The sequence below is a fragment of the Salvelinus fontinalis genome, chromosome 16 (genome assembly GCF_029448725.1).
Source record: "Salvelinus fontinalis isolate EN_2023a chromosome 16, ASM2944872v1, whole genome shotgun sequence".
Classification (NCBI taxonomy): domain Eukaryota; kingdom Metazoa; phylum Chordata; class Actinopteri; order Salmoniformes; family Salmonidae; genus Salvelinus; species Salvelinus fontinalis.
In genome coordinates, this window is record NC_074680.1 from 18,559,354 (window position 1) to 18,578,380 (window position 19,027).

General features: G+C 44.8%; 1 protein-coding gene across 3 annotated transcripts in view; it reads left to right on the forward strand.

Annotated features, from left to right (window-relative positions):
* The window catches only part of LOC129812764 (runt-related transcription factor 3-like), an 85,660-nt gene that overhangs the window by 51,184 nt on the left and 15,449 nt on the right, over positions 1-19,027 (forward strand). For all 3 annotated transcript variants that reach the window (XM_055864612.1, XM_055864610.1, XM_055864611.1), the window contains exon 6: positions 11,208-11,372. In XM_055864612.1, the coding sequence (XP_055720587.1) occupies positions 11,208-11,372 (165 nt within the window). The remainder of the gene's footprint in view (positions 1-11,207; positions 11,373-19,027) is intronic.

Sequence of the window (19,027 nt, forward strand, 5' to 3'; positions counted from 1 at the left end):
GACGGAGGAAAGGAAGGTCAATGGAATGGAAGGATGCAAAAAGTAGGCTAGAAATGAAAGAAAACTAACAGTCATTGCACTGTGTGTGGGTATTACTGACGGTGGCTACTGTTTCATATTTAATATGATAGAAATGGTCATTAAGAAAAAGGAAAAGTCTGGGCATATAATGAAAACATTCTACAGTGCATAAATCCACTCTGTAGGTTCAACGCCACTGTCAGTGTGAACATGTTTCCGTAGACTATAGCCTGGGCTTGGCTCTCCAAATTTCATCCCCCAAAAATGATGAAGCTATAGGCCTACAATTCAAATTCTGAATAAATACAGCTATTTATACTTTACTGTGGAAAAGAGGCCGAAATTCACTTTTCAGTGATCATAGGGTAAAATAGATAAAAAATCATTTTCATTTATATTTCCAATCCCCTTATCCAAACGGATTACTCATTTACCCAGGTCTTATCAATACAGTAGCTCTTATCAATGTATAAATTACAGTGCATGGAGATATGTGTTATTTCTATGGTAAAAATAAAAAGTAAACGTTTTTCCACAACCTACAGGTTGTTCGACCTTATTCATGGTGTCCTCTCATGTAAAGGTGGTGGAATTATGAGGGCATTAAGTCAACGTCAGAATACAGCATATCTGTAGACACACCTCTGCCAAACCTTCAATTCTTCGATCTTCAACCCAAACGAATAGCGGGTGAATAGCATGCTATTCTCATGCTTAAGTTCGAGGTCAGAATATGTGTAGAGAGAAAAGAGCATAAAAAAGTTCCATTTACGCATGCTTAACTTGGGTTGGAATTTCCCCCTATGAGAATGTGGACAGTGCTTTTTCCTGTGGCACTCTGCTGATCTTGATCGGAGTCCAGATTAAAGTGTAAAACAACATGATATTGCAACAATAAAACAAACTCGTGCTTGTAAACATTCATTTGCACTTACACACACGCAACTACACAAGAAAATTCACACCTCCCATTTGACACATCTGGAGTCTACCTTCCTGTCATTTGTCACTGAGCAGTATGTGTGCGACCCATGCACGCATGTGTGCAGACGGGTCTTGTGTGTGTGCAGACGGGTCTTGTGTGTGTGCAGACGGGTCTTGTGTGTGCTCGTAGATAAGTTCATGCGCACCGAGGTGTGAATAAGAAACCGTTTGACACATCTGCTAGCATTGCGTTGACGCATGTGACAACGATGGTTGCTTTCCTTTCACACAGATCTGCGAGGACACCTCCCCTCCCTCCTACCAACACCTCACTGCTTAGCAAGCCCTGGCTACCCCTGCACACACATCCCTGCTACCCCTGCAGCCTCGCACCTCCTAAAACAACACTCTCAGTGCAGCTTATTTCTTTAATAGGATCTGTCACCGGGGCAAAAAAGGGCCCTCTCTGTTCTGCAGCAGAAGTGCTGAAAAACAACCCCCCTCACCTCCTCCTCACCCACCTTTACTGCCTCCGCCCTACTGACACACATCACCCCTCCCCAGAGGAGAGACACACACGTACAGTAGTGTAGTGGGACAAAAGAGGGCTGATTGCTCAGTGCTACAGGCCTCTCTTTCTTGTTAGTGGATGCGGCTGTATGGGGCCTAGCCTACACCCCTCCACTCATACTGCCTGCCCTGACCTGCACCACTGTAGGGCTGTCCCTGTGTGGCATAGCCCCTATTCCTCACTAATCTCTCACACACACACACACACACACACACACACACACACACACACACACACACACACACACACACACACACACACACACACACACACACACACACACACACACACACACACACACACACACACACACACACACACACACACACACACACACACACACACACACACACACACACACACACACACACACACAGCCTTATCCCTTCATCAAGACGGGAAGACTGGATCACGGTCTCACATTCTCTCTTATGCAGTGAGTGTGTTTTCAGCCCTGCTGTAGACGGGAGGATTTCAGGCTGAGGACGGTCCCCAGGGGAAGCATAGCATCTGCTCGGAGATAGACAGACAGACAGCAGTAACAGGCTGGGAAGAGAGCCAGGCTTAGCTAAGCTTCCCCTGATAGATTGGTGTAGGCTGTGGAAATCCCACTAGTACACAGACCTCAGTGTGCAACATGGGCAGAGTGACAGTCGACTAGTCACAGCCACGTAAGTATCATGGAATCCCATGGTGGAATTTACTACTTGCTAAAGGCCCTCCGTCTCATGGTGATAGTTTACAGTCTGAAATAATGCATCCATTCAGTTCATGACGTGGACACCGGACGTCAATATATATAACAAGAGACATTAAAAGAGTTCATTGTGTGTGTGTGTGTGTTTACGTGTCTCTGTGTGTGTCTGTAAAACTCATTTAGCCAGACTAGACAGCCACAAACACTACTGAGAAATAAACCTCACATCCTTCTGTGTCAGCCTCAAACTGATCTATGATTGGACAGCCTCTAAAACCCAACTCTGTCATTGATTTGAGTTGTAGGGACAGTGTGATTGCTAAAGCCTCAGGCGTCTCGATGGCACCAGTAATAGAGTGAAAGGGGAAGTCAGAGGGGGTAGGGAAAGGCGGGAGGCAAAATAGTCAAGAGAGGAGGAAGAGGAAGACAGGTGCGCAAGGCTTCGCTCAACAGATGTTGAAACGTCTTCGAGCGCCAACACAAAGCGGAAGTTCGCTAGCGACCCGACCGACGCCACTCCAACACCCTCTCAACTGTCATTCTGAGGCAGGTTGACGTTTCTGACTGACGAAGAAACCGTTTGAGAGAGTTTATAGTTCAGGGTAGAAAGTACAAGGCCTATTGCCTTGAAAGGTTCCTCCCTAATACATGCATATTCAGACACATCACTGAACACAGTCAACAGCAGCATGTTAGTTGTATGTGTTGTTTTTGTGACTCTATGAATCATCTCAGCAGCTGTATCCACACACTACAGACAGGGAGGCTGACATCAACACGTCATAACAATAGAGCGACAAACACAGAACTCTGCTCTACAGCAATTGGTACAGTGCCAACATATAATGTACCTAACTTACTATGTACACCTATATTGTATAAAGGCAGAGCTGTGGTCCGTCTGTGGACGCTAATATCAAGGCCAGGGTGGACTGACCAAATTTCAACGTCCATGGACGTCCGGTGCCGGTCGGTGCCCAGTGGGTGAGGATGCTGTTTATAGTAAATGGAAAGAGAGGGGGCTCATGGGTAGGTGACAATAAGAGATGGGGGAGGTGACAGAGAGAGAGAGGCCGAGAGAGAGTGAGAGAGAGAGGCCGAGAGAGAGAGCGAGAGAGAGAGAGAGAGCGAGGTTGTCCAGAATCAGACATTTAACACTCTTGGTTTGACAGAAAGAGAAATAAAACAGTTATGAGCTGAACATAACAGTATGCCAGTGGAAGGGCGGATAGTAGCAGGTGACCTAACTGTGGTTTGTGACTATCATGATTTCCCATTGTAGCCAATTCAGTCGCAGTAATTCCATTACAGAATTTTTGGTAATTCCGTTACCAATTTGGTAATGGAATTATGAGTTTTAATCACTTAATAATTCCTAAACAAAATGTATATCAGTAAAACACTATAACCAATTGATAGGCCTACCTTTACTTGTTACTTCTGTGAACTTTTATTATCCTCCCTCATGAGGGAGAGAAATGTGAAAATATCTTGGTTTTGGTAAGACCCCTTTTCAATCTGTTTATCCAGAAATCAAAGCCTTTACTTATGCAAATGTTTTTTCTAAATGTAACTATGCCTTAATTACCCCAAAAGATAGACTCTTAGCTTTCATTTGACACCCAATTTGATATGCTCCTATGAACTTGGGTCCATTTACATGGAAATGCCCATAGTCCTTATAGAGGTGCGCCAGACGTTTTCAGTCTGATATAGGCACTCAACCAATTCTAGTCTGTTATCAAGTGCCTTTCAAGTCCATTTATACGACGAATACAAATATTTACACTTCAAATATATTCAGCACAGCCCTGGGTTCGGGCCAAGGCACGTATTGCCCTTTGCAGTCCAGATAGAGTTTCACTTTGCCCCTGAAAGCACGCCCAGCCCTTTACTAAAAAAAGCTTGTGTTTAATGTGTCTCTCTTTGGAAGGGAACATATGTTTCTTTCTTTCAATGTTAGAAAAAAAGTTGTATCGGGTGATCATTCAGCTGGACCCGGCCGTGTTTATGAGCTGTCATTAGCACTCTCTGAGCAAACACTGTCTATGTGTTCCACTGATATGGGCTTTAGAGGGTTAGGGCGGGACTTGCTGAGATTGGCTCGTCTGAAGGGGTTGTGAGCTCTGAGTAAGAGTTGCCCATAGGCACAGCTCCAGAATTCCCAAATACTAACCTTAATCATCCTGCTCCTTGTGGCTCAATGCAATTTGAATGCGATCAGGGTTGATCATTTTGCTCTTCAGTGTTTCAATTCAAAGGGACCAGTCACAGGATCAGTTTCCCACACTGATGTATCTTTTCTGTTATACTTGAACCTATCTACATGTTCTGAAGAACACTAAAAACATGGGGGACATCAAGGCCCTATGTCTTCAGTTAATCTGCTGATAAAATGGTATTGTATTGGGCAACAAAAACAAACGCTGGGTGGGACAGCGTTTATTTCTAAAGAGATTTTCAGTTAAATGGATTTTCAGTACATCATTAATACCAGACATTTTATATCAACGTTTTGATGTGTTCCTCACAGTCCTCATAATGCTGTAAGATGATGCAACAGCCATCTAGAGAGGAAGCTAGTAAATCTACAGCTTCTGGCATCCATTTTACTTCTTCCATGTATTGAGCACTGGTGTTTGAACCACATCATCCCTGCCTCCCCGTTGGCCTCCATCTCCCAGCTCTATCTTGTGGTTATGATATCATAGAGAAACAACGATGCATTCTCTCCTAAGTGCACCCTGACACATAAAATATTCATCCACCACAGAATCCCCTCCGAAATGGGTCCGTGGTACACAGAGACCCATGGTCAAGACCCTGCAAAGTGGGAGTCAACCTCTGGCAATCTACCAGACACACTCATGGAAAAGCTGGGGTCAGACCTGAAAAGAGGTTTAAACACTGCGTTGAACAGCAAGCAGGCCATGGGCTCTGTCGGTCTCTTAACCAAGGCCGAGACAGGGACTAGAAAAGCCAATCATCCATTCTCCCTCCATCGCACCAATCCATTTCCTCTCTCTGAGGCTTAGAGTGGTGATGATATCTAACAGAAGAAAACAGGAGGAAGGTTGTGTATACTGTATAAACTGTGTTAGCTTCCAGATGGGAAACTGCTGAAGTTTTCTCTTCTATAAAAAAAGTAAATGAGAGGGAGGGAGGGCGAGAGAGAGAAAAGAGGGGACAGACAGAGAGGAAGTCGGGAATGAAGAGGGGGGAGAGAGGAGAGCTAGAGTCGACCATGTGAGTTGATTAGTGGTGTTAACAGTAACTGTGGGGTTTGGGGTAATGAGCACCAGGCATGGTCCTAATGAAGCCTCAGCTCTGCTCCTATAGTTCTCTCTCATGGCTGGCCAAACCCTCTACTGGAAGTACAGTACAGTGTGTCGCCACACACTCCCTGCCAGCTGGACCTGAGCCACTAGATCCACTGCTGTGTGTGTGTGTGTGTGTGTGTGTGTGTGTGTGTGTGTGTGTGTGTGTGTGTGTGTGTGTGTGTGTGTGTGTGTGTGTGTGTGTGTGCGTGCGTGCGTGCGTGCGTGCGTGCGTGCGTGTGATCATGCGGTACAATCACTTTCATCCCCAAAGCGCCAACCAATTCATCCCAGACCACCACAGGCCACAGAAAAAGTGACCAATTCTACATTTTTCCCCCTGGTTGTTTTTTCTTCTTCCACAGAGCTGGATGTATCATTTCCCTGACCTCAGCCGTTTGAGGTGGTGTAAATCTCTTAATAACTGCACTAACTGCACTGTACATGGGTCTATATTTGGAGGGCCGTTTCTCCTGGCCTCCCCTGCTCTGGGGTGGAGCAGACAGTAGCCACAGTGTCTGTGTGGGAGATGGAGCCAGCTAGGCTCTGTAGCTGCCTGTGTGTGTCCCACTTTCCCTCTCGATGGTGTGGGGACTGGGAGGGGGACTGGATTCAGAAATGTGTGAATAACAAGATACTAGTTGTAAAAGTGTGTGAGTATAAGTGTGTTTAAGCGGGTGTGTCTGGAGTAGACTGTGTCCCTGTGTCATAGTGAGATGGTGGGTGTATAGGTGGGGTCACTCACTTTTACTGCATCCTACTACAACTTCCAACACGGGGAGCACAAACAGCTGGAGATGTCCAACAGCCCTGGTCTCCGCATTCAGACACATTTCTCATCCATATGCACACACACACACACAGTTGGGTAGGTTACTTTTTAAATTTCATCCGTTACAGTTACCTGTCCAAAATTGTAATCAGTAATGTGACTTTTGAATTACCCAAACTCAGTAATCTGATTACTTTCCGTTACTTTTAGATTACTTTTACCAATTGAAAGACATCTATTGCAGGATAAATCAATGTTAAAGTTTATATAGCTGGCCATATATGGATGTTACGTTTTATTTTATGGATTGGTTATGCAGGCTTCTTCTAACCCATCACTTTTTACTACATATAATAATAATAATAATGCAATTGTATATTTACATTAAATTCCAAAGTCTGTCAGATTTCCAGTCATTCCTATTAATGTAATACCCCTTCCAAAATAGGACTTGGAAATATAGATTAGCCAAATTGTTTTACCTGAGCATGACCCCAAAACTAAGGACTTATTAACCAGCCCTACTCTGTTGTTTATGATTTTGTTGTCATGGAGGACTGATTGGATTCAATGCCTCGAGTTGAAAAAGAAATGCTGCTCTCATGGAATGGCTTGCTTTGAGCACTACCTAAAAGTGCTATTTGAATGTGAAAAATGAATGCCGTATACTGCATTTGCTATAGACCTATTGTTTCCATTTTTGTTGGTTACACTTTGATATCTTGATATTATATGCAAATATTTAAGTCTATCAAAAGTGTGCAAGTTTGAGCATTTGTCCGTTAGGCCTATGTTTTTTTTATCAGCACACATTCGATTTAACAATAAACGCCCCACGAGTCTTCTTAAATGAAACTAGTGGTTGACAGTCCTTCTAAAGTCCTCAGACTTTAGAACAGGGGTGTCAAACTCATTCCACGGAGGGCCTAGTGTCTGCAGGTTTTTGGTTTTTCCTTTCAATAAAGCCCTAGACAACCAGGTGTGGGGAGTTCCTAACTAATTAGTGATGTTAATTCATCAATCAAGTACAAGGGAGGAGCGAAAACCCGCAGACACTCGGCCCTCCGTGGAATGAGTTTGACACCTGTGCTTTAGAAGGAGGGACCCCATCAAACCTTTATTTCATAGGCTTGGATCCGCACTAGTTGCAGAAACAATGATTGATTGGCAGTTTAAACGTCATCAATTCAACCACATACACATTTGTGAACAGCCATCCACAACAACCACAATCCGTAAGGAGCAAATACCTAAATGAGAGAGCAGCAGTGTGATTCACATCAATGTGCTATGTGGATATCAATAATAAGTGATATCCGTATCGCACATAGGCTACACCACTACTGTCATCCTTACCTCTTACCTTTATTCAAGTTGAATAATCATTGGTGGCGTCATTGGAAGACATGGCTTGGACTGTAGTCTACTAAAGCCTGTTCCTGCTATTTTCCTGGGATCCATCAAACACATGTGGTGTGTCATCATAGTGGTCTCTGACTTGTGGTCAGACTCACTCAGGCGGAAACAAACTTGCGTCTTTTTTCAATGCTCATTTGAATGTCATTGAGAAAACAGAAAGTTGTCAAACAAACATCCTTTCTGAATTTAAAAGTAATCCTAGAAGTAATCATCTAGTTTTTCAAAAGTATCTGTAATCGGATAAAAATATTTTAGCTGGTAACGGAATGGATTACAGTTTGTTTTTTGTCCTCCTTTACATGGACGTGTGTAACGGATTACACACACACACACACACACGGGGGAGGGTGTTGATCCCAGTGTGAGTATGTGAGTTAACATGTGTGGGTGTTTTTTTTACTGGCAAGAGAAAATGTGTTGGTGTGTGTGATGGGGAGGTGATTGTGCGGGTTATGGGTATTTATCTATGTTTTGTTATGTGCATGCATGTGAGTGTTGATTTGAATGTGTCTACATCTAGCCATTGGAAGCATTGTATACTGTTCTATTCTACTTGGGAGTCAAGCTCAGTCCACATCATTGGTGTGTGTACGTCTGTGTGTGGGGGAATCTCTACCAAATGGACAGAGTGGTAAACGGGAGGATACATTACCCATGGGTCAAGTCGCAGGGTGGGAGGATATATTACCCTTGGGTCAAGTCGCAGGGAGAGAGGATATATTACCCTTGGGTCAAGTCGCAGGGTGGGAGGATATATTACCCTTGGGTCAAGTCGTAGGGTGGGAGGATATATTACCGTTGGGTCAAGTCGCAGGGAGGGAGGATATATTACCCTTGGGTCAAGTCGCAGGGAGAGAGGATATATTACCCTTGGGTCAAGTCGCAGGGAGGGAGGATATATTACCCATGGGTCAAGTCGCAGGGAGGGAGGATATATTACCCTTGGGTCAAGTCGCAGGGTGGGAGGATATATTACCCTTGGGTCAAGTCGCAGGGTGGGAGAATATATTACCCTTGGGTCAATTGTGCGGGTTATGGGTATTTATCTATGTTTTGTTATGTGCATGCATGTGAGTGTTGATTTGAATGTGTCTACATCTAGCCATTGGAAGCATTGTATACTGTTCTATTCTACTTGGGAGTCAAGCTTAGTCCAGATCATTGGTGTGTGTACGTCTGTGTGTGGGGGAATCTCTACCAAATGGACAGAGTGGTAAACGGGAGGATACATTACCCATGGGTCAAGTCGCAGGGTGGGAGGATATATTACCCTTGGGTCAAGTCGCAGGGAGAGAGGATATATTACCCTTGGGTCAAGTCGCAGGGTGGGAGGATATATTACCCTTGGGTCAAGTCGTAGGGTGGGAGGATATATTACCGTTGGGTCAAGTCGCAGGGAGGGAGGATATATTACCCTTGGGTCAAGTCGCAGGGAGAGAGGATATATTACCCTTGGGTCAAGTCGCAGGGAGGGAGGATATATTACCCATGGGTCAAGTCGCAGGGAGGGAGGATATATTACCCTTGGGTCAAGTCGCAGGGTGGGAGGATATATTACCCTTGGGTCAAGTCGCAGGGTGGGAGAATATATTACCCTTGGGTCAAGTCGCAGGGTGGGAGGATATATTACCCTTGGGTCAAGTCGCAGGGTGGGAGGATATATTAGCCTTGGGTCAAGTCGCAGGGAGGGAGGATATATTACCCATGGGTCAAAACGCAGGGAGGGAGGATATATTACCCATGGGTCAAGTTACAGGGTGGGAGGATATATTACCCTTGGGTCAAGTCGCAGGGTGGGAGGATATATTACCCTTGGGTCAAGTCGCAGGGTGGGAGGATATATTAGCCTTGGGTCAAGTTGCAGGGAGGGAGGATATATTACCCATGGGTCAAGTTGCAGGGAGGGAGGATATATTACACATGGGTCAAGTTGCAGGGAGGGAGGATATATTACACATGGGTCAAGTCGCAGGGAGGGAGGATATATTACCCATGGGTCAAGTTGCAGGGAGGGAGGATATATTACACATGGGTCAAGTCGCAGGGAGGGAGGATATATTACCCTTGGGTCAAGTCTGGAGAGAGGATGGGCAAAATCCATATCAGTCCATCTGCTGGCCCCTTTATATAGTGATAAAATATTCAAATCCAGCCATTACTTCACATTAGAGATGCCAGGGAGAAAACCACAGAAGGTATACATGCTCTTTCAGACATGTGTTTGTTGCATTGATAGTTACATATAAAGCCCTTCCTCCATTAGAGGAGTCCCTCATCCAAACTCACGTATGGCATTTAGGTGTGTGTAGAATATACACTGGCAATATTTATGTAAACTATTTTATTTTCTATTGTGACACCACATGTTAAATACATGTCTTTTTTTATTTAACCAGGTAGACCAGTTGAGAACAAGTTCTCATTTACAACTGCGACCTGTCCAAGATAAAGCAAAGCTGGAGAGAGATTGCACTGAATTAGTATAACTTTAAATAAAACTATTTAAAGTGATTCGGGTTTGAGTGTAGTGTTTTGTCTTTCCAAGTCTTGTTCAGATCAAATGAATTCGAGGTGCCAAATATGCTTTTTCTCGTACATTCCCACCTCTCTCGTCACACACACACACACATACACACACACATGCACATACACGCAACCATCCACACAGTGTGTTCCAGTCTGATGAGTAATATAGTCTAGGAGCAATTCCTGGGTGTTTCCCTCACTGAGTAACCGCTTGGTCAGACCTGAGTCGCTGTGTGACGTATAGTCACTATTTCGACAAGCAGACCCAGTCTGGGGTTGTACTGGGGTTGTACTTCTGAGTGGACAAGGGGATAAGGGGATAGATTAGGAGAATCTTCTCATGCTGTAAAGTTAAACAATTTCATACTATTATTATCATACTATAATTATATTATTGTGCTAGTACTATTGTTATACACCGGAGTATTAGTGCTATTCCTATATGAATGTGCTATTTGGAGCATGCAGCCATTTATCTGATTTTAACGCAAAGGCAAGTGCAAGATTAGCTCAACCACAAGTCCAGTGCCTGTCAACATTCTATGAATAATGTTATATTTCTAAGAAAGCTTTTATGTAATCTGACTGAATCAGATTAGTTGGTGGAGGACAGTGGCCTTTATTCATGTATATAATTCTGTCACTGTACTATTTGTTTTCACACTAATTGTGTCTTAGAATAGAATGGGATGCCATTGCCAATATAACCATCCCACTTCTAAACAAACCCTCACAAAACCTAATAAGCTATAAACTGCTGGTGCCCATGGACAGACCTGAGGAAATAAAACTCAAATATGACAGCAGACCTAACATTTGGACGTGTTATTGCTTTTACTATTTTTGACCATTTGGTACCGCTGGGAAAAATAATAAAGAGCCATGATTTCCCGGCTGTGTAGGTGGTAACTTGGCTCTCCTCTCTCTCTCTTTTTCTCTCCCTCTCTCGCTCTCTTTCAGGACACCGGGTGAAGATGGAGGACCCCCAGAAGATGCAGTTCTCTGATAGGCTGACAGAGATTGAGCGCTACCAGCGGGCCAGCCTGAGGATGGGGCCTGGTAACCCCCAGCCCCGGCCCATGCACCAGAGCCACCTGGGGCCGTCTACCCAGTCCCAGATACAAGGTAGGGCCGCTGACCAGACAGGAACAACTATCACACTGACTCACTCACACCGTCTGTCCCAAATCAGTGTTGCTCACTCATCACAAAACACTCCACCTTCTGCTACAACACTGTATATAGGGGTTAGCGGTACAAATGCTTCTCCCTGCCTACAGGTGAGAGCTGTGAGAGCTGACTTTGCTATTAGTTTCAAGCTTTATTAGTCGTATGTACAGGATACACATGGTATACACTGCAAGTAAATGGTTACTTGCAGCTTCCTTCTGGACAATGAAACAACATTAAGAAATAAGAAAAGATAAGAAAAGGAACATAAAGTAAATGGCTCAGTAGAATAGAATACACATTTTGGAATAAGTATAATCCAGGAGTTTCTATGTGTGAATGCATGCTAAGGTGTAGAGAGTCAGTGGTCGGTCCAGGTGGTCAGTCCAGTTCAAGTGTTCAGCAGTCTGATGGCGTGTAGATAGAAATAGTCTCTGAGCCTGTATCAGACCTCATGCTCCAATATCATCTGCCCCGACGGTAAGGGAGTGAACAGCTCATGGCTGTGGTGTTATGAGCCGAGTTAGCCTGTATGGTCTGACGGTGACACATAATGAACTAACGGTGCTGCTCTAACTTTATGTCTATGGGCTGAGTTAGCCTGTATGTGGCAGGCTGAAGCCCCAGGTTGAGTACAACCCTCCCTACTGATATGAGAGCCCAGACCTGGGGGAGGGTCCAGTACATTTACTGGCAGGGGCCGCTCACTCATGCCAGCTCTGTCCCCGGATGCCCTGCATCGGTCACAGGGTCCAGTCTGGGGCCAGGTGGCAACCTGATCACTGCCAAACAGCCTGGCCAAGGCACTGGGGCTGGAGCTGGTTCACCACACCACTCTACAGCCTCAGGAATCTCACAGCCGCCCGCTTCCTCCGCAATCACGTCAGTCTCAGACTGACTGGCACAACAGGGCAGATCTGCAATGGAGACAGGGGGAAGGAGGTGTGTGTGTCTTAGGGGAGGGGGTACGTGGGTGGAAGTTCGCTCTCAGACATACAGTACCAGTCAAAAGTTTGGACACACCTGCTCATTCAAGGGTTTCTTTATTTGTACTATTTTCTACATTGTAGAATAATAGTGAAGACATCAAAACTTTGAATTAACACATATGGAATCATGTAGTAACCAAAAAATGTTAAACAAATCAAACTATATTTAATATTTTAGATTCTTCAAAGTAGCCATCCTTTGCCTTGATGACAGCTTTGCACACTCTTGGCATTCTCTCAACCAGCTTCTCCTGGAATGCTTTTCCAACAGTCTTGAAGGAGTTCCCACATATGCTGAGCACTTGTTGGCTGTTTTTCCTTCACTCTGTGGTCCAACTCATCCCAAACCATCTTAATCGGGTTGAGGTCGGGTGATTGTGGAGGCCAGGTCATCTGATGCAGCACTCCATCACTCTCCTTGGTCAAATAGCCCTGGAGGTGTGTTTTGGGTCATTGTCCTGTTGAAAAAAATGATAGTCCCACTAAGCGCAAACCAGATGTGATGGCGTATCGCTGCAGAATGCTGTGGTAGCCATGCTGGTTAAGTGTGCCTTGAATTCTAAATAAATCCCTGACAGTATCACCAGCAAAGCACCCCCACACTATCACACCTCGTCCTCCATGCTTCATGTTGGGAACCACCCATGCGGAGATCATCCGTTCACCTACTCTGCGTCTCACCAAGACACGGCGGTTGGAACCAAAAATCACACATTTTGACTCATCAGACCAAAGGACAGATTTCCACCAGTCTAATCTCCATTGCTTGTGTTTCTTGGCCCAATAAAGTCTCTTCTTATTGGTGTCCTTCAGTAGTGGGTTCTTTGTATCAATTCGACCATTTAGGCCTGATTCACACAGTCTCCTCTGAACAGTTGATGTTGAGATGTGTCTGATACTTGAACTCTGTGAAGCATTTATTTTGGGCTGCAATCTGAGGTGCAGTTAACTCTAATGAATTTATTATCCTCTGCAGCAGAGGTAACTCTGGGTCTTCCTTTCCTGTGGTCCTCATGAGAGCCAGTTTCATAATAGCGCTTAATGGTTTTTGCGACTGCACTTGAGGAAACTTTCAACGTTCTTGAAATGTTCCATATTGAATGACCTTCATGTCTTAAAGTAATGATGGACTGTCATTTCTCTTTGCTTATTTGAGCTGTTCTTGCCATAAATAGGGCTATCTTCTGTATACCACCCCTACATTGTCACAACACAACTGATAAGCCCAAACACATTAAGGAAAGAAATTCCTCAAATTAACTTTAAACAAGGCACACCTGTTAATTGAAATGCATTCCAGGTGACTACCTCATGAAGCTGGTTGAGAGAATGCCAAGAGTGTGCAAAGCTGTCATCAAGGCAAAGGGTGGCTACTTTGAAGAATCTCAAATATAAAATATATTTAGATTTGTTTAACACTTTTTTGGTTACTACATGATTCCATGTGTTTTTTCATAGTTTTGATGTCTTGACTATTATTCTACAACGTAGAATTATTCTACAACGTAGAAAATAGTAAAAAAAAAAAAAAAAAAAAAACTGGAATGAGTAGGTGTGTACATACTTTTGACTGGTACTGTGTGTCATAACGTGATGGCATGTCTGGATGTGTGCAGACAAAACACGAACAGACACACAGACACAAACACACACGAGGCACACGCACACAGACACGCTGTCCTCTCCCACCCACTCCCTAGTTCTCATGCAGGGGGTTAGGGCTGACAGACAGAGTAAGGCTCCTTCCCAGTTAATGAGTCTCTATCAGTGTGTTTAGGAGTGTTTTGCTATCTGTGGGTGGAAGTGTATCTCTCATGGGGTTTAGCCTTGTGCTCCTGACTCACCACTGTGGACCTACCTATCGTACAGCTCAGCTTACACAACTGTGGTTATCAGCAGCAGCTTTGACTTAGTTTAACTGATGTTGTTGTTCCTCCATAAGTGCCATGTAATGTACTGAAAATGGCCAAGGAAAATCATCTGCCAGTGCTGTGGACCAGTAGGACCAGGATTAGTTGGCATTTAGACAGAGATACAATATACATTTCATGGTATAAAGTTTGGGTTCTGTACTTTACCGCGTGTTGTCTGCCAATGGAAGGGCCATGGCAGGTAAGCTTATCCAGAGGGACTTATCCATAAGGGCATTCTTAATATCTCCAAACTGTCTAGCAGGAGAGGTGTACAGACAACGCTGGGATGGCATGTGAAGAAAGGCTCTGTACTTGTCTGCATAGCTGCAGGAGGATTAGGGAAGGAATTACCTCTTCATAGGCCTGTCAGATCTCAAAGACCTGCACCAGTAGAACACACACACACACACACACACACACACACACACACACACACACACACACACACACACACACACACACACACACACACACACACACACACACACACACACACACACACACACACACACACACACACACACACTGGGCGCGCTCACAAACACGTGGGGCGCATATATATGCACAACCCCCACACACAAACACACACACCTCAAGCATAGACACAACACATTAATGTGGCTCAGAGCCGCCAGGGATGAGAGGTATAGAGCTCCAAACTGATTCCACACAACACCCGCAGGTGCTAGGGGCCCTCTCTGAAGTGTGTGTGTGTGTGTGTGTGTGTGTGTGTGTGTGTGTGTGTGTGTGTGTGTGTGTGTGTGTGTGTGTGTGTGCGTGCGTGCGTGCGTGCGTGCGTGCGTGCGTGCGTGCGTGCGTGGAGGACTGTAAAACCACACACCTTAATCTCTGATATTACCATTATGACTTTGTAGCTCAGGGCTAGTGCTAAAATAATTCAATAGCAATGAAGATACATTCTCCCTCCTCTCAGCTACCCAGTGACATATATCACTGGGCATCTCCATGCCAGCTTAGACAACACGCAACTACAAACCCAGCTCAAACTAAAATAGTACCTTTTGTAATAAATACATTTGGAAACAGGGATGTATTTACATATAAACACGGCTCTGCTTTTGGCAGCCGTCGCAGGCAGAGTTGTATTTTGCGGAGGATCACAGGGTAATAGATGAGCGAGCCGTCAACACTTTATAATTAAATTGATTCCCATCTTGCTATTGCAAAAAAAAAATGTTTTCCATTATCCACACATAAACCTGGACTTTCCAGCTGACGACAACGTGATAAAATACAATATCATCTCCTAATGAAGCCCTTTGCTTCATATTGTTGTCTGAGCCATGAAACAGAGACAGAGTTTTGTTGTCAACACAACGCTTTTGAGACGTCTGCTAAACGCTGCCCGGGATTCTCAGACGTACACACACACACAGTATGTGGTAACAAACACACACACACAGTATGTGCTAACAAACACACACCACACACACAGTTACGTGCCAATGTTGCAAGCTCTGCTAACGCTCTAGACAGCCAGGATAATTAAGAGCTCATTACAGCGCATGCAGTGACAGGATTCAAGCCCTGGCAGACACTGCGCTTGCTCGGCTAGCCGCTTGTTTTTGTTCAGCCGTGACCACAGGTGAGGCTGCCGTGAGGAATGATCCTACGGGAGGGCGTGTGGGGAGCTGTGTGTGTGGCTCTGCCAGGGCAGTCAAGCAAATCTCCCACTCAGACAATCGACTACAAAATTGTTATTCTGGTTTACTAAATGTCAGGTGTGTGGTGTGTGTATGTGTGTTTGAATGATTTTCAGAGAATGCCATCTCCTTGAAGCACCCTGGGTATAAAGTCTACAGCTCATACTAGTCTTACCAGCCAGACAAAGATGTTAAAATTAAACGGGAAAATGATTTGATCTCAACGGGACGCTACAGAAATAATCCTGATTTCAGTTTTCCTCTTTCCCTTTTCAAAAGGAGACTAAACTAAACAAGATCGCCAGAACAAAGCTGCTCTTTTAACTTAAATGTGTTTCAAGAAAAAAAGACAGCAGCAATTGAATCATCCAAAAGAAAGTATTTTGCCTTTTGAGGTGGTATCATTTAACATGCTATTTGTTCCAACACCTGTGTTTTTCTGACTGGAGATGAATATCAGATACTAGCATACCTTTCGGCCATCTAGTCAAGTGCTCCACTGCTTTGATGAGTGTGTGTGTGTGTGTGTGTGTGTGTGTGTGTGTGTGTGTGTGTGTGTGTGTGTGTGTGTGTGTGTGTGTGTGTGTGTGTGTGTGTGTGTGTGTGTGTGTTTTGGCTTTGAGTGATAAAACACACTAGTTGTATTAATTATATAATACTGGTCACAAGGTCGCATGCTAAGCCGTGGCACCTGTATGGTATAGGTTACAAAATAGCAGGGGTCAAAATAAAACAATTTACTGGTGGTTACCGTAGATACTCCACCAATAAACCAAAACTCTTCCAATGGCATACATCTGCAGCATGCTGCTGTGGTGAAAGGTCAAACAGGTGAATCTATCCTCTCTCTGGTTGTGAAAGTCCTGCTAGCTAGAGGGAGGTCCTACCCCTCCTCTCCTGTCCACAGTGACCACACTGTTTACTCCACATAAACAAGCCGGCTGGCCCCCCAAGCGAATGCCTGCTCCAGTCTACCACTAACAGCCCTGATCAGACCCAGAGCCCCTAACCGCTAGTCCAGGGTCAGATATTATTTAATCCTCCTAATGGTAAGTGTTAAGATGTGGAGTTGGGTAATCTGATCCTGGATCTGTGTCTACCTCAAACCTCAAACCCACTCTAACACCCAGCAGGACATTATCAACCAATTATAACCAACAAAGAGTCACTGTAAGACACAAGTATGCCAGTCCCTGGAACATGCAGCCAGGCACATAGCACATGCTTATAGAGGGAAAGGTCAAAGCATCGTGCCTCCATGTCTCTGTTTAGTACCAGATGTGCTTACTAGGTTATTGTGTTGGTTTGTGGGTCGTTGACTGTCTGTCAGGACAAGACCAGAGAGAGGTGGCCATGCTGTGAGCCTGGTGGAGATGCTGTTGGCTCCAAGCTCCATTTGGGCAGCAATGCATGCTGGTCCGTGCCAAACCCATACAGGAAAGGAGCTCTCAGGCCAAATGCAACCAAAACTAGCGGGAATCCAGACCAGCGACGAGGGATTCTGTTTTACTTCTCCAGCGCTGTATTTACATAATATATCAATGGTCGCCATGGGGTTTATTTGTTATGGTGCATAAGAGCTGCACTTGTGGTTACTCTGTTTTTGTGACCTTAGTTAGATCTGAATTATTCAAACTGAAAATGTTTTTGTTCTCCAATAAAAAAAAAATCCCTTTTGAAGCCATCTCTAAACAGTAAGCTGGAAAAAGAGAAAAGAGAGCTTTTTTTCCAGACTCAACTGTTTGTGTTAGTTATAATTTAACATCAGAGCCGGGTCGAGCTTTACATTTCAGCAATTACAGAAACTACATGTGCGCAATGAACAGTCTCTATTGAGTCTGAAGAGAGGGGAAAGGGAGGCAAGGCAGGGGGCTCTCAAATAGAACATAGGATTTTTCAGTCGATGTGTTTGTTTTTACTCATGTTTAAGTGAGGGCTCAAAAGACATATCAAATGTCCCACATAGCTAAGCCAAGGCCATGTTCCTCCCCTCTCACTCGCTCTCTAACACGCTCTCTCCCTCTCCCTTCCTCGCTGGCGTCTTTCTCTCTCTCTCTCTCTCTCTCTCCCTCTCACTCTGTCTCTCTTGCTCTCTCTCACATTCTATCTCTCCGTGGTGACGCCTAGGGCCTAAGCGAAACAGGAAGCCAGCACAAGGCCCAGCATTCACTGTGTCTCAATGACACGCTTCATTACGACAGGCGCATTACATGTCTCTGAGGCGCTGCCGAATCCAGAGTCATGAGGACAGACGCCATCTTGGCCCTTTCATCTCCAACTGCACTTCAAAAGCAGAGCATGTGTTTATTTGTGTCCTCCCAGCCATCACTGACGCCACCCCAAAAACGTTCATATTTGTGACGCGGCCGTCGTCTTCTACCCCTAATGCACCTACCGTCTTCCCCCAATCTCTAGCCCCGCCCAGGGGGCTGAGACTCATATTAACAGGGGTAATCTGTGCCGCTGGTATTGACGTTGTCCACCAGCCAATCAAAATATTTGAAGGAAATGTTTATTTTCTTGAGCAGATCGCACCAGCTGCTTCGAAACCTTTCTGAATAACCCCATTTATGTGTAAGAATTTCCCATTGTGGGGCGAAGCGCGGGACCTCTCAGAGGCTAAGTGCTGATCCGGGCCTTTGGAGAGGAAGTAGAGTAGCTCCGGGGGTGAGAGAGCTTTTACACACCCCAACCCCAGCCAGCCTGGGCCCAGTGTGGGCATAGGTGAACATCCCCCTCTACCTCCTCCCCCTGTTCCTGGCCCCTCTCAAGGTCAGGATCACAACTGCTAATATAGCGGTTAGGATGTTGTTCCTCAGCTCATACTATAGTGTAGTGTTACTGTAGTCCGGCTAGAGACAGGGATATGATCAGGAACTCTCCAGGCCTTAGTTACTGTATGTTCATGTCAAAACTACAATATAAATATACTGAACAAAAATAGAAACGCAACAGGCAACAATTTCAACGATTTTACTGAGTTACAGTTACAGTTCATATGAGGAAGTCAGTCAATTGAAATAAATTCTCTAGGTCCTGATCCA